This window comes from Eptatretus burgeri, chromosome 11 (genome assembly GCF_056783735.1).
Source record: "Eptatretus burgeri isolate ZD-2024b chromosome 11, Ebu_testis_v1, whole genome shotgun sequence".
NCBI lineage: Eukaryota > Metazoa > Chordata > Myxini > Myxiniformes > Myxinidae > Eptatretus > Eptatretus burgeri.
This window is the reverse complement of record NC_140971.1, coordinates 22,323,474-22,346,872: the sequence shown is the minus strand read 5'-3', so window position 1 is coordinate 22,346,872 and position 23,399 is coordinate 22,323,474. Positions and strand designations below refer to the sequence as shown.

The following is a 23,399-nucleotide window of genomic DNA, read 5'->3' as shown; positions in this document are numbered from 1 at the left end:
TTTTCCCTCATGAGTTTCCTTCTGTATCCATCTTGTCCACCCCATGCATCCCCTCCTGCCCCCTATTGTTTATCCACCTCCCTCTGTCTTACCCTCCGGCTCCATTGTTGCTTTTGTACTGTGACGTCATGATCCGTTCAGTGGACGAGTACTAAATCTTCCATGAGCCTCGACTACGTGTACACAAAGCAAGCTGCTTACTTACGGAACACACCTCCAAGCTCAGTGCTCATCTCCACTCACCTGTGGAACCAACTTCCTTGTTCCTCGGTCTGTTCAAATCCTTTTCCTCCGTGTGGGGGTTCAAAACAGCTGTTCACCACCACTTTAGGTCACCCTTACCCCGACAACCCATATTCATATTTTTACCCTCATTTGCAAATGCTTTCCCAACCCCCTTATTTTTGTTTCATCCCAATTTTTTTTTCCTTCCTCCTGTTTGAGCTTATTTTCAGCTGGTTAACCCCCACCCTCACCCTTCCTTGAAACTCATACTTCCCCATGCCCAATTCTTCCCCCAAGTGTCCCAAGCTGTTGGTGTTTCCCCTCCACCCAGTTATCTTCCAATCCGTTCATAGTTCTCTCTCTCCTCCACGAGATTCAAATTTATATCCCCCGCCCCCCCCAAAAAAAATTCGATCTCCAGAGGTGTTCACCTCATGTGAACTATCTGAAGAAAACAGTCATTACCCCAGAAGTTTATTGCATAAGCTTGGTGTTGGGTTAGTGGTTAGGGTGGTTGAGTTGGGATCTTAGGCTCCTGAATTCAAGCCCCGTTGGCCACTGAATTAACACCAGACGGGGGTGATTAAGCTCGTCATCCTTCAGAGGTCGATAAAATGAGTACCAGCGTACTGGTAGAGGGGTATAGCATCAGCGGCATGGTTGCACCCGAATAAAATGATAACTACCCGGCAGCCAAGCTCCCATGTGCAAGGTTCATTGTGTCAACATGTAAGGTGTGATGAGATCAGAAATGACGGCAGCAGCAGCTACCAATTTATGTTAACTTTTTCAAGGAAAATATAACCTGTCGCTTCGCTGATGAGGGTTAGGACAGCGTGAGGGGAAGGGAAGGGAAGGGAAGGGAAGCGAAGGGAAGGGAAGGGAAGGGAAGGGAAGGGAAGGGAAGACAGCGTGAGGGGAAGGGAAGGGAAGGGAAGACAGCGTGAGGGGAAGGGAAGGGAAGGGAAGACAGCGTGAGGGGAAGGGAAGGGAAGGGAAGACAGCGTGAGGGGAAGGGAAGGGAAGGGAAGACAGCGTGAGGGGAAGGGAAGGGAAGGGAAGACAGCGTGAGGGGAAGGGAAGGGAAGACAGCGTGAGGGGAAGGGAAGGGAAGGGAAGGGAAGACAGCGTGAGGGGAAGGCAAGGGAAGGGAAGACAGCGTGAGGGGAAGGGAAGGGAAGTCGGCATGAGGGGAAGGGAAGGGAAGGGAAGTCGGCATGAGGGGAAGGGAAGGGAAGGGAAGTCGGCATGAGGGGAAGGGAAGGGAAGTCGGCGTGAGGGGAAGGGTAGGGAAGGGAAGACAGCGTGAGGGGAAGGCAAGGGAAGGGAAGACAGCGTGAGGGGAAGGCAAGGGAAGGGAAGACAGCGTGAGGGGAAGGCAAGGGAAGGGAAGTCAGCGTGAGGGGAAGGAAAGTCACCGCGAGGCGAAGGGAAGGGAAGGGAAGTCTGCGTGAGGGGAAGGGAAGGGAAGACAAGACAGCGTGAGGGGTAGGGAAGGGAAGACAAGACAGCGTGAGGGGAAGGGAAGGGAAGACAAGACAGCGTGAGGGGAAGGGAAGGGAAGACAAGACAGCGTGAGGGGAAGGGAAGGGAAGACAAGACACCGTGAGGGGAAGGGAAGGGAAGACGAGACAGCGTGAGGGGAAGGGAAGGGAAGACGAGACAGCGTGAGGGGAAGGGAAGGGAAGACAAGACAGCGTGAGGGGAAGGGAAGGGAAGACAAGACAGCGTGAGGGGAAGGGAAGGGAAGACAAGACAGCGTGAGGGGAAGGGAAGGGAAGGGAAGGGAAGACAGCGTGAGGGGAAGGGAAGGGAAGGGAAGGGAAGGGAAGACAGTGTGAGGGGAAGGGAAGGGAAGGGAAGGGAAGACAGCGTGAGGGGAAGGGAAGGGAAGGGAAGGGAAGACAGCGTGAGGGGAAGGGAAGGGAAGGGAAGGGAAGACAGCATGAGGGGAAGGGAAGGGAAGGGAAGGGAAGACAGCGTGAGGGGAAGGGAAGGGAAGGGAAGGGAAGACAGCGTGAGGGGAAGGGAAGGGAAGGGAAGACAGCGTGAGGGGAAGGCAAGGGAAGGGAAGACAGCGTGAGGGGAAGGGAAGGGAAGGGAAGACAGCGTGAGGGGAAGGGAAGGGAAGGGAAGACAGCGTGAGGGGAAGGGAAGACAGCGTGAGGGGAAGGGAAGGGAAGACAGCGTGAGGGCAAGGGAAGGGAAGACAGCGTGAGGGGAAGGGAAGGGAAGGGAAGACAGCGTGAGGGGAAGGGAAGGGAAGGGAAGACAGCGTGAGGGGAAGGGAAGGGAAGGGAAGACAGCGTGAGGGGAAGGGAAGGGAAGGGAAGACAGCGTGAGGGGAAGGGAAGGGAAGGGAAGACAGCATGAGGGGAAGGGAAGGGAAGGGAAGACAGCGTGAGGGGAAGGGAAGGAAAGGGAAGACAGCGTGAGGGGAAGGGAAGGAAAGGGAAGACAGCGTGAGGGGAAGGGAAGGAAAGGGAAGACAGCGTGAGGGGAAGGGAAGGAAAGGGAAGAGAGCGTGAGGGGAAGGGAAGGGAAGAGAGCGTGAGGGGAAGGGAAGGGAAGACAGTGTGAGGGGAAGGCAAGGGAAGGGAAGGCAGCGTGAGGGGAAGGGAAGGGAAGACAGCGTGAGGGGAAGGGAAGGGAAGACAGCGTGAGGGGAAGGGAAGGGAAGACAGCGTGAGGGGAAGGGAAGGGAAGACAGCGTGAGGAGTGGAGAAGGGAAGTTTTTGGATCTCCCTATCTGCCATGATCTCTCCTTGGAAAGCCACATTTCCAAGCTGGCCTCAAAATCCATTTGCCGACTGGGCATCCTCAGTCATGTATTCCTTCCTTGGCAGACCTGATCTCCTGACCACATACAAAGAAAGCTTTCATGTGCAGCCTGATGGAGTACTGCTCTCCACTCTTGGCTGGTGCTCCCGCCTGACACCTTTCTCAGCTTCACGCTGTGGAAACCAAGGCATTCAGGATCATTGGTATCTTCTGCGATGAAGTCGAGTTTGGGTCTCACTCTCTCACCACAGGCAGGTCGGTGGTCCTTCTGTCTTCTGCAATCTCATCTCCAGCCTTGCCCCCACCCCCCCCCCACATCACCCCAAATTTCCACAGGGCGCTCAAGTTCCACCATCAACCCCCCTCTGGTGAAACTAGCGGATTCAAGAATCATTGCTGACCTTCACCCTTTCATTCCTCTTTTTTTCCCACCTCTGGAACAAACTCCCACACTCTATTCAATCACACTCTTCCCTCCAGAGCTTCACCACCATATATCATTTTCCCCCATCCAAAACCTCGATCTTTTCTTACCCCGTCAATCCACCACAAACACAACTCCTTCAAATTCCCCATTTTCCTTCCTAAAAGTCCCTGTAGTGTCCATCTTGTTTACCCCGCGTTACATGTCCCATCCCGCTCCCTTCCACGGATCTCCTCTTGTCTCTGCTCTTCACTATTTTGTGCGTCCCTCTCCTGCTCCCTTTGTTATATGTTCTGTGTGTTAGCTCTTATACGACGCTCAATATTGTATACAAAACAAAGAAACAAACAAAAAAAACATTTCATGGACTATTTTAACATGAATACTTTTGATTTATTACATGAGCAGTGCTGGGTGTAGAGGTTTCGTGCACACTTTTGTGCGCCGAAAGTCTGGGGTCGATTCCCAACCAAACTATAAGCTGTTGGATTGGTGCTTCACCCATGATAACCCATTCTCTCAAGCAGCGCTTTCACTGCAGAGGTCACGCAGGTTTGCTATTATGACCATTTCCTCTTAAAATCGCGAGCTGAACAGGCGGCCGTGACGGGTTTCTGTGAAGTCGGTGATAGCATGATAGTGGAATCTAAAGCGTTAAATATTCCGTTGTTTCAACATGAATGCCCTTTTGCTTTAATGAGTGGGAGGAGAGCGAAAGAAAAGATGGGACAGCTTCGGAAGGGGGAGGTTGAGGCTTTTGTGGGAGGGGGGCTGAATGCTTGAGTGTAGACAGGGGATCAATGTCTGGGTTTGCAGGGAAAGAGTGAGGCTTTTTTGTTGAAGAGTTGTCAGAATTGCACGTGTGTGTGTGTGTGTGTGTGTGTGTGTGTGTGTGTGTGTGTGTGTGTGTGTGTGTGTGTGTGTGTGTGTGTGTGTGTGTGTGTGTGTGTGTGTGTGTGTGTGTGTGTGTGTGTGTGTGTGTGCATATATGATAACTGAAAAAAGTTATGCATGCATCTGGATGAAATTTGGTGGCAGGTTGGGTGTTTGACAAGGACGAACTGATTCGATTTTGGTGAAGATCCGAATCCGGATCCGATAATTTTTTTTTTTTTAAGTGATTCTTCACCATTGAGAGATAGGGCTAAACTGATATCAAGATATCTCAAAAAGTTGTGCACAGATTCGGACGAAACTTGGTGAACATGTTGGGTGTGCGACAAGAATCGATTCAATTTTGGTGAAGATCTGAATCCAGATCTTGATACGAGAATTATTTAATTTTTTAAGCGATTTCTCACCAATGAGAGGTGGGGTCAAAATCGATATACAGCATGACATTTCAAAAACGTATTGGACCCGATATGTTCTCGTGGATCAGGCATTGCGTGGCAGAGGTATGCGCTCTACTGAGTGCCCTTCTAGTTCAGTCTGTTCTCCTTTGCCCTCCCCCCCCCCCCAACCTCTCGTCAGCCTGGAAGTCGGAAAACATCACTCCCACCCACAAGAAGGGTGTGAAAACAGTGATATACCTTCCAATTACAAGCAAAGTCAGAAATCCATCAATGTTGATATGTCCATCATATGTTTCCTGTTTTCAAACAGTTTGACCTTGGACCATCAGTTTGGATTCCATCAGTCGCCTAACCCTGACATGCTGCTGCTCTTTTATCAGCAATGGTCAGAGGCCTGAAATTCCATTGAAGAGTTCAGGACCATTTCCCAAGACATGTTTTGGACATTCACAATCTGGAATCTGCTTTGCTTGACAAGCTCTCTGCCTTGACAGACAAGATTCCTGAATTCCTTCACTCCTGCAGTCAACTTGTCGCTAACAAGAGAACCCTCCCCTCTCTAAGTGGAGGCTGGAGTGCCCCAAGGCAGTCTTTGGTCCAGTCTTGTCCCTCATCCAAGTAAACGACCTCTCAGATGCTCTGAAAAATCCTCTTACCTTTTGAGGATGAATCGGGCAGGCAGAAATTGCATCACTCTTCTGATGTGGAAATGATTCACGTGTTGGTCCCATAAATGGAACACGGCCTTCATTCTTGAAAAACCTCAATCTCAACTTATCGCTCCAAGTCGAAAGGATTGTCAAACAAGTTGTATTTTCTCCAACAAAAGGTTAATGCTTGGTCAGATTTTCTTGCTTCCTACAGTGGCTGTTAGAACGCCTTAACATTTCGTCCACACCCCCCCCCCCAACCCCACCAGTGCAGATGACACCAGCTCTCACGATTAATCTCGTTTTTCCATTCGACTGAAGATGTAGAGTCAGCTTTAGTTTGGCACTAAGCAGGCTTAACGTGCATGCTCATCTGAAAAAGGAAAAAGATAGGAGTGCAACATCTCCCTGTCCAGCAATTTGGCTCAATCCGTGAAGATATAGGATTGGTTGGGAGCACTTTTGGCACAAGAAAAGATCCCACCCCCCCCCCCCCAAAGAAGTAAGCAAATTCCTCGCCCCACCCCCACCAAAAATGCACACCATTACAGCCAATAACCAATTAATTTCAGACGGTTTACCAAAACGACAGCATTCGCCTGCAACTTCCTGCGAGGCATGGCGTGATTTACCGAACCAATGGTGTTCATCCGTCGATAGTGACAGATATTGGCTCAAGAACCTCCACAAACAAAGATTGGAATGACAAGCAAAAACCCATCGAGCGTAAAAGTGAAAGTTACAAATCAGCGAGCGAGGCTACGGAAATGAGCGAACACAGGCAATCATCGGAGGAGGAGGAGGGAGAACAAAGCTCGGGTGATTCTGTACAATTAAATAATTACATTCTTATTTAAAACAACATCAGCACAACCAAACAGGAAGTTATGCAATGTACAACTGCACCAATATTTTTTGAAGAAACAGGAAAGAGCAGACAGCCTCAGTAAGGTAAGTTGCTCTTTCATGTTGCAAAATTGGTGTAGTAGGACCTGTCCTAATCTCCTGGTTGGTTGCGCTATATTTTGATCTCCGAACAGTGGATAATGCCCGACAGCCTTCAGCTAATGCCCAGCATATGTAATGTCTGCGGTCAGTGCGACCTCATGATAATAAAACCATAATACACCGATTACAAATCGTAAAACATACTTCCAACTCTCCAAGGTAAATAGTTTTATTCCGTACGACTGGAAAGTGAGAAGTCCTGGCAGTGAAACGGTTACAATAGCGAGATGGATTTGGTGCCGTTTACCTGCACTTCAGCAGATTCTTCATACAGCTGCTCCCGTTGGTGGAATTCACCTGAAAGAACTCGAGTGGTATCTCCCGGCATTGACTCTCGCATCTTGCCACGTTCTACCTCGATATGCAGTTCCACCAACATGCTTCCCCACTGGCAGTGAAACTGAATGCAGCCTCAGCACCACTCACCAAGCCTCCCTTCCAAACTCAAAGAACTTCATTGCACCATCTCCCCGACTTCAAAGTTCATCCCTTACTCCAGATTTATTTCATCCCTTATTTCTCACAAATTCCTAATTTGCACCAACGACCCACTCCTACAACAATACATGCACTTTACTTTCTCACTTGCTCAAACACAACTCCATTTGGCTTCCAAATGTCCTCCTCACCCACTCTTCCCTCCGACATGGACTTTCAATTCAATACCTTCCTCTTACAAAACGTACGGGTCCACCACAAATTCAACTTTTTTGTTGTTGTTGTTGTTCTGGTCCCTTTTCACTTGAAATTCCCAACCACTCCCCCCCCCCCACTCCAACATCACTTAAAACCCACTTCCCACTGCCATGCAGCAGCCCCCCAATTACCCCACCATTCAACACATGCACTCCCCCCTTCCTAAACATTTAACTCATCACCTCTTCCTTGAACGAACACTCCATCCATCTTCCAGCCACTTATACCTCTTTCGCTTTTAAGTGTGCAAAATCTTAGCATCAATTATTGTCATCATTGGTTCCTCAAACAAATCCTCACATTTAATGGCCTAAACCGGTCCCACGCAGCGGCAATCAAAGTGAGGGAAGGATCTCTGTGACGGGAGTAACTCGCTTCAGCAGAGGACGGTCAAACACCCAGCATTCTCCATCTTCATGAAAGACCTGGGGATTGAAAGAAAGTTTTGAAAATACATTTGTTTGTCAAGTTGCTTTATAAGATTCACTCATTGCAAACAGCATTTTATATTATGCCTGGTGAATTTCATATATTCTGGCCAAATGGGAACTGCAGTTTTAACAGTTCAAAAAATGAAATACAAACAAAAAGTTGGGACGATGCCATGGCTGTTGTTGCTCTTGCGTGCCCTGACCGCAAGGGAGCATCCTTTTGTAGGGGTAAGAGGAAGGCTGGGGGAGTGGGAGGAGTATGGAATCCCAGTATAATTTTATAAGTACAATGACCAGTCCAGAGAAAGTCATTCAATCCAGGCAAATCTTAATGTCTCCCGAGATGTCCTTCCATATGGATCCTCTGACAAATCTACCAATCTATTTCCATGATAAACCACTGAAACAGGTTCAGTCGCCTGAACATCTGGGCTTTACAATCAGCTTCACCTCTTTTGGGCAAACCATATGGAGCGATACTCCAAACACAGCCACAAACTGGGTATCCTCCATCATTTCAAGTCCTTATTTGGTAAATCGGAACGTTTAACAACCTACAAGGTCTTTATCCATAATGCTATGGTGTACTGCTCTCCCGTATGGGCTTGTAATTCTGCTTCTGTCCTGGATACCAGGAATCCAGAATTCTAATGATTGGCATCCCCCACAAAGAACGAGAGCCTGCTGCTCTCTGATCGCAGATCAGTATGGTGGCCGGTATATTATTATTTACCCAACTCTCTTCTGCTCTTGCTTTCTTAGCCCTCAAAAACTTACCCATTCCCTCAATGATGCATGTGCTCTTCCATCAACACCTTCCTTCAGAGTCTCCCAAAATTCAGGTTGACTGCTCACCTCTGCTCCTTTGTTTCACTTTTCCTGCATTTATGGAGCTCCAGTTCCAGTTCAATCCCACTTTGTGTTCCAGGTCAATCCCACATGGCTGCTCGGCCATGGAAATCCATTTCATGAAGCTCTCGACGAACAGTGTTTGTGCTGACGTTACTTCCAGAGGCAGTTTGGAACTCGGTAGCGAGTGCTGCAACCGACGACAGATGATTTTTCCACACGATGCACTTCAGCACTCGGCAGTCCCGTTCTGTGAGCTTGTGTGGCCTACCACTTTGTGGCTGAGCTGTTGTTGCTCCGAGACGTTTCCACTTCACAATAACAACATTTAAAGTTGACCGGGGCAGCTCAAGCAAGGCAGAAATTTGATGAACCGACTTGTTGGAAAGGTGGCATCCTATGACGTCATCACGTTGAGTCACTGAGCTCTTCGGTGCAGCCCATTCCACTGCCCAAGTTTGTCTCTGGAGATTGCATGGCAGTGTGCTTGATTTTATACACCTGTCAGCAATGGGTGTGGCTGCAATACCCAAATCCACTAATTAGAAGGGGTGTCCGCATACTTTTGGCCATGTAGTGTATATTACAGGTAAAATCAGGTCATGTAATACACCCACAACTTCAATAATAATAGAGAGACCAGACCTCACCGATTGGCTCATTTTCAATTTCAAATTTCTACCTCCAAACTAACATTTTAATGAAATAATTTGGATTGCAACACCCCACAACCCCCACCCACAATTTTCAAAAAGCATGCCAGCAAATTACAAATGTTGTGCATTGTTCAATTTAGAAAAGCAAATTTAAGGTTTGGAAATAAACAAATAAACTTTAGCTCGTTTCTGCCGAATTTACCAACCCGTGTGTGCCAAGATTGCGCGGAGAGCTTTCGATCACGTGCTGCAGCTCTTTGGCGTTCCTCCAGTGCATGCTTGGCATCTGTGGCATTTTCCATGTTTCCCGTCTTTAGACTCGTCGTTACTTCACGCCACAGTCTGTCGGGTGAAGAGAAGGGTGGGAATGGTTTACTGCACCCACATTTAAAATGTGCCGTTCTGTTTACCAAATATGTCAATACAAAGAAACGGGCACGACAGCCAAAAAGTTGTTATTGGCTCGAGTTCTCGTTGTTAGCTCTCGGACTCCCCCCCCCCCAGAAGAGAAAACAACAAAACAGAAGGAAAGGTTTATTTATGAAGAAATGCTGAATTAATAGACCAAAGCTACATCATACAAACATTTAAGATGGTTCCAACCATAAGAAGAGGGAACATTACATTGAAATGATTCAGTACTTCCCCCATCCCATTCAAAGACCCAGTGGCATCCAATGAGTACTGGCTTGAAAGATTTTGAACAACCAGGTTCATACTTTCATTCTGATTTTGTATATAGACATTCAAAATGATGGTGTTGCAGGGTGAGAGTAGCCTGTGCAACAAAATAGTTGTTCTAATATACAAGCTGTCCTCTACTTATGTTATAAGAACTATAAGCTGTAAGCAAATGATAGATTTTATGACTTGCCCAGATAATCAGCTGGGCTCAGTTCTTTCCTTTTTACATGTTTCTCGACCTCCTCTAACCATAAAACATTTGTGTTTATAAATTTGTTCTCCCATTCATTTACTGTTAAAAGTTCTTCTTCTTTATCCCATGAATACTGTCGCATCGATGGGACTGCTAACTCAGAACTGCCGGCCGAAACGACGGTGCTTCGTGAATGGTCGAATTAAAGGGATTCACACTTGAGCGGTTAGCATAGTCTTTTGTCTTTTTCCCCCTTGGTCAGAATCCAAATCCAGCTGTTCTCAGAGAGCAAACGTTTAATAAATTATATCTCCCCTAGGGGATAAACCAAAGTGGGCCAAAACAGTTTGGGCAGGCATGAGAATAGAATAATGAGGGGTTATTTGGTGACTTCTTTACTTGAGGAACAACAGTTTATTCACAAGAGAGACGGGACGAAAACAGAATCCTGAGACGAAAGGCAGACCGTAGCAATGTATAAAGATAAAGGCACACTTAGTGAAACAAAAGGCACTTAATACAATACAGAAACCATGGCACCAAATGCACTCTTCCACTCATGCAAAAAAGGAGGGGAAAAACAGGAAAGTTCTTCAAGGATACAGGTGGGCAGGTCTCTAAAACGAAGCATGGGGAAGGACTGGAGGGGGGCATGGCACAGGGTCAGGGTTAATCGGCTCAAACACGAACCAAGACATCCAAATGCACTCCTCTCCTTATCAAGGTAAAGGTGCCTTGGCTGGTTTTACAGAGGACATGTAAAAATTACACTTACCTCTTTTATGCTCATGTCAACTACACCACCCTTCATGGCAATCATAAGAACAGGACAACCTCACTCTAACAGGTCCCTGGTTACAAAAAAAAGGTTACAACCTATCATCTGGGAGAGGTGAAAGAAATGAGGTGACAAAAAAAATAGAATTCACCAATCCAGCCAGAAATGAAAAGAGGGGCCAGAAATGAGATGGACAAGCTGCAGATGTTCAGGCTCAGCCACCTGGCAAAGTATTCCAACAACATTGACAGCCTTGGACTTGATCGCCTTGAAGAGAGAAAGATGGAAGCAGCTACACCTGCTCAGAGTGGTGACCCATACTCCATGATATACGGATGAAAACCTTATACACTGCATGTGAGCTCTGAGCAGCTCAGAATGATTTACAATCATTTTAGGTCTTAGACGAGTCACGACTTGGAACGGAAAAAAATTAAAAAATTTAAAATCTCTGGAAAATACCGAAACATCATGCAATTTTAGAGTCCAATTTGGAGGTCTGGTTCACCGAAGACAGGTTGTGGCATAGAGTGAGGCCAATGAGCTCCAAGGACTGCACCTCTTCCAGGAGTTGGTCTGAGAAGCAAACTTGGGTTTTTTCCAAAAAAGCTGATCCTCGTGGAATAACAGTGAGAACACGGGATTTTCCTGCATTGAAAAACACGTTTCAGGTCACTAACTAATGATTGTTTTTTCCCCCCCCTCGATCTTTAGATGGGCAACTCAGCAGTCCACATATCACAGGTGCAGTGTGTTGTTCTGCAATCGGTGGATAAGTCAGCGAAAGCTTCCAATTGTTGGCAACACGTTTGGATGATGAGCCAGGGTGTAAAAGTACGTTTTGTGGAATAATGTCTTAACTATAAGCTAGAATTCCTAGTGAACAAAAGGACGATGCCGATCCACCTGTCACACCGGATTCGCACGTTGCTTTTTTGTGAAAAGACCAAAGGTTTGCAAATTGTCCATACCACTTTCAAAATGTACCGAGTCATTGAGCGAACAAGATCAAATTAAAGTACTTCCCTCGTTTGTGGTGACTGTGCTGAGTGAATTGTACACGATATGATTGTTGTACACCGCTTTAAAGAACAAGATAGACTTCAGTGACCTTCCCTTGTCACAAAGGTTTTAACATACAGTGCGTACAGAAAGTGTACACCCCCTTTCAAAATTTTCGCCTTTTGTTGCCTTGTAGCATGGAAATAAATTGCATTAAATCAGACTTTTTCCACATCGTAACCCACAACTTCCAAGTGAAAAAAAAGTCCTTCAGAAAATTAATTGAAAATACAAAACTGGAATATCTTGGTTCGATAAGTGTCCACAACTCAGGTGTAACCAATCACGTTCAAAATCACACAGCAAGTTAATTGGCCTCCACCTGTGTTAAATTGTAGTGATTCTGATTATGTTCGAATAAAATCAGCTGTTGCTGTGGGTTTCCTCTGTTGGGTAGTGCGTTTCACAGCAAAGACTCAACCATGAGCACAAAGGAGCTTTCAAAAGGCCTCCAAGCTAAAGTTGTGGAAAGGCACACATCAGGGGATGGGCATACAAATATTTCAAAGGCCTTGAATATCCCTTGGAGCACAGTCAAGATGATCATTAAGAAGTGGAAAACATATGCAAGCAAGACCCTGCCGAGATCATGCCATCCCTTCAAACTGGATGACCAAGCAAGGAGGAGACTGATCAGAGAGGCCACCAAGAGGCCAATGGCAACGATGAAAGAGCTACATGCCTTGATGACAAAGACTGGTCACTGTGTGCATGTGACAATATGCCAAGCACTGCACAGGTCTGGCCTGTATGGTAGGGTGGCAAGAAGGAAGCCATTACTCAGAAAAGCCCACCTTGAGTCCTGTTTGATATATGAGAAAAAAAAAAAAAAAAAAAGCACCCCAGACATTCTGAAGCCATGTCACAAAAAGTGTTGTGGTCTGACGAAACCAACATGGAATTGTTTAGCATAAATGCAAAACATTATGTTTGGTGCAAACCCAACACAGCACATTACCCAAAGAACACCATCCCTACTGTGAAGCATGGTGGTGGCAGCATCATGTTATGGGGATGTTTCTCATCAGCAGGGACTGGGCACTTGTCAGGATAGAGAGAAAAATGGATGAAACAAAATACAGAAAAATCCCAGAGGAAAACCTGCTGCCCTCTGCAAGAAAGCTGAAATTGGGACAGAAGTTTGCCTTTCAGTATGATGACTACCCAAAGCACACAGCCAAAGCTACAATGGAGTGGTGAGGAACAAAAAGATAAATGTCCTTGAGTGACTCAGTCAGAGCCTGACCTAAATCCAATTGAAAATCTGTGGCATGACTTGAAGATTGCTGTCCATCAACACTCCTCATGTAACTTCACTGGACAATATTTGCCCATTCTCCTGTACAAAACTGTTCAAGCTCAATCAAGGTGTGCAAACTTGGTAGAGACCGATCCCAACAGACTCACAGCTGTAATTGCTGTCAAAGGTGCTTCCACCAAGTATCAACTCATGGGGGTGGACACTTATCAAACCAAGATATTCTTGTCTTGTATTTTTAATAATTTTCTGAAATTTGTAGAATTTGTTTTTCACGAGGAAGTTATGGGTTATAATGTGTAAATAAAAGGTGGAAAAAGTATGATTTAATGCACATTAATTCCAGGCTGGAAGGCAACAAAAGGTAAAAATTTTGAAAGGGGGTGTAGACTCTCTCGAGGCACTGTAAATCTATCTGATTTAGCATATTCGGGATGTGTTCGATCATCACATACCATGATCCATCCATGGCTAATGCAGACTTCAACCAGAACGGCATGCGGTAGAGCGCATACCCCCGCCAGGCTAAACAAGTTACATTTTGTCACTCCCTGATGTACGGATGCAGTTCCGGTCTCTTTACCAAAATATAATCGGCTTGTTCTTGTCAGCTACCCAACTCATCCACCAAGTTTCGTCCGAATCCGTCCACAACTGCTTGAGATATCATGCAACACTGTATATTGCTTTTGGCCAAATCTCTCAGTGTTTCCATGGGAAAGAATCACTTAAATTCAAGAATCCATATCCGGAGCTTTACCAAAATCGAATCAATCGGTCTGTGTCACACATCCAACATGTCCACCAAGTTTTGTCCAAATCCATCGACAACTTTTTCAGATATTGTGCCACATATTAGTTTTTCGCCACATCTGTCAATATAGGGAAGAATCACTTAAAAAAAAATTATAGCATCCGGATCTTCACCACAATCTAATCAATTAGTCCTTTCTCTCATATCCCCAACCTGTCCACCAAGTTTCAGCCAAATCCGTCCATAACTTTTTCCAGAGATCCTGCTGACTGACAGACACGTGAATACATAACATCCGTTCACCTTTGGTGGCAGAGGTAATAACCTGAAAACAATCAGTCTCCAACCATCACAACAGCCATGTGATGGTGTCTACATATTTGAAGTAGTTTCTGCATTCCACTCACCTTCGAGATTCAAATTCTTCTTGGTCCTCAAGCTTACGGACGCGTTTCTTGGTGATGGACAACTCTTTGGTGTCCACAAACACTTCCGTATCCTGCAGTTAGCACAGGCATAATTAACGATCAAAAGTACTGTGTATATGCTATCATCCACTAACCAGACATGCAATTCAAATTTTACATCAAGTTGGTGACTGAGAAAAATCTAAAGTGTATTGTGTGAACTCACCCCATTCTCCCACTTGGCATGCATCACCCCATTCCACTCTCCCTCGATTGAACAGAACGGCTTCTTCTCATTGGGGGAGCTAGAGGAAAATGTGTTATCAAACTTGTTAGTGCACTTTGTTGGCCAAAACAACCAACCACCCAGCCAATAAATCATCATGATCAATTTGCAATAACTTACTCATGTCAGCATCAAAATATTGTGGTGCACATCCCTCAGTGACTCCTCATGAAATCAACTGGACCAATATGGGAACAACCATGCAGCAGAGGGCAAAACACACTCACAATATGTCAGCAGTGATCCTGTGTTTGGAGCCGCCATAAAAAGGTTTTGTATGGAAGGTGATGGTGGCTGTGAATCCAGAGTGAGCACAAGCGATAGAGCACTCACCACCCAGCTCAACCCATGGTACAGTTAGGATTGACCTGGGGAAAAGATAGTCATGGAGATGCTAAAATGAACATGTACTCCAAGGCTGTTGCAATAATAAATAAATAAAAACCACCAACTTACCCTCCTGTACTTTCCAAAAATCTCATCCCTGTTCGTTTCCAGTGGTGCAGACAAAAAAAATTCCTTGAACTCGCACTGGCATGTTTTAGAACCTTGTCTATTTAAATTTGACGATCATTCTTAACAAATGATCATTCCTATGCATGTTCGTTTTCCATCAATCATCCTTTGTTTCCAACTTCAGTGCCAATTCACCCCTCTCATCCCTCCCTCTCAAAGCAACCATCACACTCTTCCCCCTCACCTTTCTTAAAAACCTCCCCACTCACCCTTTTCCCTCCATTCACCCCTCACTCACCCTTCTCAAAGTTGGCCCCCCCTCACATTCACAAAGCTGCCTCCTTCATCTCATCACTCCACCTCCTCAAATCCTCAACTGCCTTCTGCCCCTCTCATATTACTCCCCACTGTACCTCAACTAAGCATCAGAGAGCGTTTTTTACTCTTCATCCGACCCCCTCTCCTCCCTTTTCTGCAATCCCCCACACTCTTTCAACAACTCTCCTTACTTCCCTCCCTCCTCCCTTATCCTAGCCTACCCTCCCCCTCCCCTCTGCTTGCCTGCACCCAAAGCCTCCTCCCCTACCTCTTCATTAAAAGTGTGGACCTCAAATATCCGGGGGCTTTGTTCAAACCTTACAGATCTTTCCATACAGGTTGCCACTGACAAACCAGACATAATCTGCCAAACAGAATCTGGCCAGACAATCTGGCTGTTATCAGAGATCCATTTCAGCACCGTCAAGTCTGGCATTTCACTCAAGCCGACTGGCAGGGTCTCCAAGCAGCCATCAAACTTCGAGACTGGTCTCCCATCACCACTTTCTCCAACATCAACTCATCCTGGGAATTCTTTCAAAGAAACTTGCTCACCCTCCTGCACAGATTTATCCCCTCTAGTCTTCAGTTGTCCGACCCTTCCTCCCGCCCATGGTCCACTGACGCTTGTGGCAAGACAGTCATCCTGAAACAACTTGCCTTTGCCTCATGGAAAGCAAACCCAACTGAGGGTAATCTCAGTTCCTTCAATAAAGCTCAGAACAAGTATGTGTCTCCTCTCAGGAGAGTCAGCAAACAACATCTTTCTCATCTCAAGTTTGAACTTTCAAACCTCTCTCCCTCCTCCAAATCCTGGTGGCATATAATCAAATGTTTTTGGTGTGTGTTCCCCCTCCATCCCCTCCCTCACCTCAAATGGCCGCACTGCTGACACCGCACGTGAAAAGGCTGAATGCCTAAACTCGGTGTTTGCATTGAAATCTTGTGTCCGAAACCCATCGATTTCTGTACCTACACTACCCTGTCACATCCAACTGTCCCTGGGCTGTGTGTTCTTTTCTTCTGACAAAGTGGAGAGTTTGCTGTCAAACCTCGACTCAGATTCTGCAACCGGTCCAGACGGCATCAGCCCATGTGTCCTAAAAACCTGCTCCTCTGCTCTTGCTCACCCTCTCTCAGTTATATTCACCCTCTCAATTGCTCAAGGTCATCTGCCATCTGCTTGGAAAACAACAAACATTACTGCCCTGCATAAAAAGGTGCAAAAACAGATCCCTGCAACTGGAGAACAATCAGCCTTCTGCCAATCATCAGCAAGGTTATAGAATCCATCATCGCATCAGACATTAAATCCTTCCTGTTTCTCCAATGGCTCGATTTCCAATCATCAATTTGGTTTCACACAAGGTTACTCCACCCTGGAGATGCTGCTTCTGCTCTCCCAACAATGGATGGAGGAAATCAATGCAGGACATGAAATCAGAGCCGTATCCCCGGACATATCACGTGCTTTTGACACGGTCTGGCACCCTGCCCTGCTCAACTCTCTTCCTTTGGTATCCAAGGCCATCTCCACTCATGGCTCGCAGACTTCCTCTCCTGTCGCAATCAACGTGTGGCCCTAAATAGAGTTCCCTCATCCCCTCTTCCTGTCCAGGCTGGAGTTCCTCAAGGCAGCATTCTTGGCCCAGTTCTTTTTCTGGTTTTCATCAATGATCTCTCAGACTCTGGAAAATCCTCTTTATCTCTTTATCGAATACTCCACCCTCGTCTGTACCATGTGTCATCCCTCAGACCGGCAAGTCGCAGCTTCTTCGCTCACTGCAGATCTGGGAAAAATCACAAACTGGTTCAACACGATGAACACGTCTTTCAATCCTAACAAATCTCACACTCTCACGATGTCTCTCCGAAAGGACCGTTTAGAACTTCTTGGACTATTGTGAGCAACTCGCTCGTTGACACGATTTAAAGCCCAAAGACAAAGGGCATTTTCTCATGTTACTCTGCCACATCGGCAGTCATGTCTGACTCAGACTTTTCTTTCCCAACAGTTGAAGGGGATGATGATTATAATAATCATCTCAATCTCAATATCTCTCAAGATGTAATTAGAAAATAAGAAGTCCAAGAGATCAAGAAATAGCATGGTTTTAATGTCGGTATAACACACTGTAAACAGATAAAAAAAATGCTTTCCTTCAATGGTGACATGTAACGTATTGGTGGAACAATAATATTGGTGGCACCCAAATTCAATTGCTGCACTTAAATCCGTAAACACCATCTATTTCTATACACCAAAAAGGATGTTTGTCTGTCTGCATGTGCATCATCATTTTTCTCAGAGATGGCCAAACGGATCTTAGTCAAACTGTCAGAGGTTCATCAGTGAGTGCCGGAGAGTTTTTTTTTTTTTTTTCGGTAAAAATATTTTTGAAAAATTACAAAATAATAAAAAAAAAAACCGTTGGATCTAAAAAATAAACAAAATAAACAAAATAAAATAGCTCTATCATGCCTCAGCCTTTGTAGCTATGTAATAGATAATATTAAATGATCCCCGACCGCATTCCTTAGTGGGTTTAGGGAAAAGTTTTCAACCTCCACAAAAAAACTAGAAGAAAAAAAACCCCCGAAATTTGATTTCTTCAAAATGCACCGGGCAACGCCGGGTACCCCTGCTAGTTCTGGATAAAGGAAAACTTAGAAAAAAAGAAAAACAAAAAGAAAACATAATGGAAAAGGCAAGTTTCAAGAAGGACCATTTATAAATATGAAAGGAATTGGACAATAAATAAATAAATAAAATCACATACCTGCCATAACCATTTGGGAATGTCAGGATGTATTCTTCATCATAGTCTAACACAGACACACAGCCTGCAGACAATGCACAGATACAGCATGTCGAGATGTGAGAGTAGTTAGATGAGCGAGATGATGAAATAGTTATTGAGAGAGAAGAGAAGAACGAGCAGGCAAATGAAGGAGGAAAGGGGATAATTTGTTAAGTGTGCAAAAAATGGCCGAATTATGACCACCCCCTTACATTAGACTTTCTTTCCCCACTCTCCCTTACTGTTCCCCATCCATTCATTTTCTCAATTAGCTACCTTCCTGGTCCTCTCTTTTTAACACATGTTGTATGTAGATTGGGATCTAATAGAAGGAAAATTGGACCCAGGAAGTAAGCAGTAAGTGATATTAGTGTCACCGAGTGAGACACAACAGCACCATCTCATGGCAAGAATGGCCTCAACTGGCCCCATGTTAAACTTTTACACAAAAGTCATTAAGATGCAGATTTGAAGATGCACTGCGAGCTCATGCTACATGTTTATTTCATACATTTGTATGCATTTTAATGTAAATTATAGATGAAGCTGACCATGTATTTATCAGGGCTACAAAGACTGATTTTGTAAGTCACAAGGTAAAAATTTTCATTCATCTTTTTTATTGACAAATTATGTTTCACTGACACCTGGTTTACACTGGTTTATGAGTTTATATTTTATTTACTTCTATACATTGGATAGAAAACCAGAATCAAATTTTGTTTGGACAAGAAATGCCAATCGACCAAAATAAATTTTCTAAAAGCTCATTTTGAAGTCACTCCATAATCTTCTTTTCGTTAAAAAGAACAGGCCACTCCTTCCTCACACCGCCACATTCACTCACCCTGGCCAATGTTGTGGACGCCGATGGACATTCCCAGGAATTTTGACTTGGTCCAGATGTGAGCATTGAACTGTATGCGCTTATTGTAGCACTCGGCATAGAATGCTGAAACTACAGGACAGGGGAACAATCAGCGTGGAAGCAAAGACTGTGTACTGGAAACGTGTGCGATAGCCGCCTCACTGGGCTGCACTCACTTGGAGGGTGGTGGGACACCTGCTCCGAAATGAATGATACATCTCTCTGTGTCACCGAGGGCACTGGCCCGTCGGTCACCAATTCCTGGAGAATCGACGCAAAATAAAACACGATAAAATAAGACTTGCTAACAGGAATATTAGGTAGAACAAGTGGATTGTTTAATTTTGTCAAAATTGAAAGACCAATTATTGTTACCCACCGCCGCATCGTCTCCTTCGGGCGCATCCAGTGTCCAGGAGCACTGAAATATCTCTCCGAGCACAGGGTTGTAAGGCTTCTTGGCAACTGAGCCACGGCGCCCCGCATGAAAGGCAGACAGGTACCAGCGTACGACTGCCACCATCCGTCCTCGTGCCTCTGTACACTCTGCAATTCTAGCAGTAAAAGGTGCACAGTACTATTATTGGAGGTCATCATTGGGTTTTTTTATGAAACCAGTAAAAAAAATATCTCAAAACACGAATCACAGATTTTTAATGAAATGTCTTGTCTGGTCTTTCACCACTCCCCTCCCACAATCCACTTTGATCCCTGGAAAATCAAAAGGAAGACACCAAACCATGTTTCCTGCTTTGGTCAAAAAGGGCTATGGCAAGGCATTTTTATGCCACGTATCATCTGGATTATTAAGCAAAGGCTTGGCAAGCCAAAAACTGCAATTTTGTGGCAAAATTTTACTTTTGACCCATGTGAAATGGAAAGGAAGACACCAGACCAATACCTGCCTCCCTTTTTCTCCTCAGAGCTTGTCGCAAGGTATGGTTGTGCACGTCTTTTCCACATTGGTTTCAAAATAAAAAAAAACAGAAAAAGGAAAAGAAAGGCTTGGCATCCCAGAAAAGTTAATGTCTACAATTTCAACCTTTAACACAAGTTAAACATATAAAAAATAAAAATCAGAGAAGGGGGGAAGGAGGGGAACAAAAAACACCATATCAATGTCTAACTACTTAATCTGAATGGGCTGTGGCAAAATACTTTTTGTACCACGTTTCGTTGAGATTGGTTGTCCTACCCTTCCTCCCGCCCTTGGTTCACTGAAGCTTGTGGTGAGGCAGTTGTCCTGAAACAACTTGCCTTTGCCTCATGGAAAGCAAACCCAACTGAGGGAAATCTCAGTTCCTTCCATAAAGCTCGGAACAAGTGTGTATCTACCCTCAGGAGAGCCAGAAAACAACATCTTTCTCATCTCAAGTCTGAACTCTCACACCTCTCTCCCTCCTCAAAATCCTGGTGGCGTCTAATCAAATCTGTTTCAGGTGTATGTTCCCCCTCCATCCCCTCCCTTACCTCAAATGGCCGCACTGCTGATACCGCACGTGAAAAAGTTGAATGCCTAAACTCGGTATTTGCAGCTAAATCTTGTGTCCAAAACCCATCACTTTCTCGACCCACCTTACCCAGTCGTACCCAACTGTTCCTGGACTCTGTGTCCTTTTCTCCTGACAAGGTGGAGAGCCTGCTGTCAAACCTCGACTCATATTCTGCAACCGGTCCAGACGGCATCAGCCCACGTGTCCTCAAAGCCTGCTCTTCTACTCTTGCTCACCCCCTCTCTGTTCTATTCACCCTCTCATTTACAAAAGGCCATCTGCCATCTGCCATCTGCTTGGAAATCAGCAAACATCACTGCCCTGCACAAAAAAGGTACAAAAACAGATCCCTGTAACTCCAGACCAATCAGCCTTCTCCCAATCATCAGCAAGGTTATGGAATCCATCATCGCTTCAGACATCAAATCCTTCCTCTTCCCCAATGGCTTGATTTCTGATCATCAATTTGGTTTCAGACCAGGTCACTCCACCCTGGATATGCTGCTTCTGATCTCCCAACAATGGATGGACGTCCTCAATGCCAGACAGGAAATCCGAGCCATATCCCTGGACATATCACGTGCTTTTGACACAGTCTGGCACCCTGCCCTGCTCACCAAACTCTTCCTATGGTATCCAAGGCCATCTCCACTCATGGCTCGCAGACTTCTTCTGCTGTAGCAGTCAACGTGTGGCCCTAAATGGAGTTTTCTCATCCCCTCTTCCTGTCCAGGCTGGAGTTCCTCAAGGTAGCGTTCTGGACCCTGTTCCTTTTCTGGTTTTCATCAATGATCTCTCCGACTCTGGAAAATCCTCCATATCTCGTTGCTGATGATTCCACCCTCTGCCGTACCATCAGTCATCCCTCAGACCGGCAAGCAGCAGCTTCTTCGCTCACTGCTGATCTGGATAAAATCACAAACTGGTCCAACACGTGGAACATGTCTTTCAATCCAGACAAATCTCACACTCTCACTGTCTCTTCGAAAGGACCGTTTAGAACCCCCCCCCATCCACTTTCTCAACAATCCTCTGGAAGAAGTCCTTTCTTTCAAGCTTCTGGGTCTCACCATCTTCCATGACCTTTCCTGGGAAAGCCACATTTCAAACCTCGCCTCCAAAGCCAGTCGCCGACTGGGAATCCTCCGTCGTGCAAAGTCCTTCCTCGGCCCACCTGAGCTCCTGACCACTTACATTGCTTTTGTCCGCAGCCTGATGGAGTACTGCTCTCCCCTCTGGGCTGGTGCTCCTGCAGCCCTCCTTTCTCGGCTTCACGCTGTGGAAACCAAGGCATTTCGGATCATTTGCATCTCCCACAAAAAGGCTGAGTCTTTGGGCCTCTCACTCAATCACCACAGGTTGGTCGGTGGTCTTTCTGTCTTCTACAGTCTCCTCTCCAGCTTCGCCCCCCCCGCCCTCTCTGCGATTTGTCCCCACATTTCCGCAGGGCGCTAAAGGTCCGCCAACAACCCCCTTTTGGTAAAACTACAAAAATCATGAATCACTGCTCACCTTCACTCTTTCATTCCTCTTTTTTCCCGCCTTTGGAATAAACTCCCTCACTCTATTCATTCCCATCCTTCCCTCCGGGCCTTCAAAACAGCTGTTCACCACCACCTCTTATCATCCCCCATCCAAATCCTCGATCTTTTCTGCCCCCGATAATCCACCCAAGCCCACCTCCTTCAATTCAAATTTCCTGCTTTCCTTCCTGAAAGTCCCTGTAATGTCCATCTTCTATTCCCCATGTTCCCCGTCCCATCCCTCTCCCTTCCATAGATCTCCTAATGTCTCTGTTCCCCACTGTTTTGTCCTTCCCACTCCCTCCCCTCTTGTCTCATGCCCCCCCCCTTATGCTTTATGTGTGTTGTGTGTTCGCTCTCGTACAAGCCTCGACAAGGTATACAAAAAAAAGTACAAATCAGTCACCTTCATATCTAATCCAACTTTGCCCCAAGATAACATTTTTCCAAAGCAGGTCTTTAATTAAAAGCAATTTTTTAAAAGTAACAGGAATCTTCTGGAAAAAAAAAACCCACATGTTTTGTCTGTCATGTACATTGCTGTGCAAAAGTCTGAGGCCAGCATATTTTCTTTTTCATCAATTTGTAATATCTCTCTTGCAGGTGATATAAACCAAACACCCTGCCCAAGATATCAAACTCAAAATAATAGTTTTACTCCAAGAAGGCAATTCCCAGAGAAATATCCCACAAAACAGGAGTTTGCAGATGTGTCATTCAAGCAACAATGCAGAAGCATAAAGATAGAAAATGGATTGGAAGGCCAAATGAACTCAGCAAAATAGATGAACAAGACATCAAGATAAGTTTCTTAAGAAATAGAAGAAAAAAACCAAAAACAAATAAAGTACTGAACTTGCATAAGAACTGGTGCAAACAATTAGGTGTTCCAGGGGACTCATATACGATCAGGTCTTTCATCAAAAAGTGGTCTCCATAGGTGAGTTGCTATGAAAATGCCTTTCTGCATGATGGGAACAAACCTGAGAGACTAAAATATTCCCAAGAGCATCAGAGTGGGGATGTTAATCAGTGGGGAAAGGTACTCTGGGATGACGAGTCAAAGTTTGAAAATGCAAGAGAAGTCAGTATGTCAGAAAGAGGATTGGTGAGACGTATAAAGAGATGCATCTACAGCATACTATGAAGGACGGTGGAGGGTGTGTTCAGGTTTGGGGATGAATTTCTGCTGCTGGTGATCTGAATGCAGTATGCTATCCCATCAGGGAGGCAACTTGGCAATGACTGTTTTTCCAGCACAACGACCCAAATGCACTGCAAATGTGAAAACATATTTACAAAGAAAAGCAGAGTTAGTAACTCGTCAACTTTTAGAATGGCCCACTCAAAATCCTGACCTTAACATTGTCGAAGCTGAGATTATGTGTACTGGAAGAAAAATGGAAAAACAACCAGAAACAAAAACACGAATTCTGGGAAACATTGCAGCAAGCATGGAACAAGCTCCAAATGGAATTTCTCCAGAAACTGAAGAAAACATTC

At 45.4% G+C, this 23,399-nt stretch overlaps 1 protein-coding gene across 10 annotated transcripts in view; it reads right to left on the bottom strand.

The window, feature by feature from the left end:
* Window positions 1–6,536: 6,536 nt before the first annotated feature.
* Window positions 6,537–23,399, bottom strand: part of OSBPL9 (oxysterol binding protein like 9) — a 98,806-nt gene continuing 81,943 nt past the window's right edge. For 7 of the 10 annotated variants that reach the window (XR_015049135.1, XR_015049137.1, XR_015049139.1 and 4 more), the window contains 10 exons: window positions 19,260–19,434; window positions 19,057–19,141; window positions 18,860–18,970; window positions 17,992–18,055; window positions 14,665–14,805; window positions 14,378–14,456; window positions 14,152–14,243; window positions 9,218–9,357; window positions 8,288–8,879; window positions 6,537–7,504 (listed from right to left, as the gene is read on the bottom strand). Coding sequence is in view for 3 of the 10 variants with exons in the window: in XM_085845527.1 (XP_085701653.1) it covers window positions 7,415–7,504; window positions 9,222–9,357; window positions 14,152–14,243; window positions 14,378–14,456; window positions 14,665–14,805; window positions 17,992–18,055; window positions 18,860–18,970; window positions 19,057–19,141; window positions 19,260–19,434 (973 nt within the window). In the remaining 7 variants the exon portion in view is untranslated. Of the gene's footprint in view, window positions 7,505–8,287; window positions 8,880–9,217; window positions 9,358–14,151; window positions 14,244–14,377; window positions 14,457–14,664; window positions 14,806–17,991; window positions 18,056–18,859; window positions 18,971–19,056; window positions 19,142–19,259; window positions 19,435–23,399 lie in introns of those variants that run through there. The other 3 variants (XM_085845529.1, XM_085845527.1, XM_085845528.1) reach the window with 3 other exon arrangements.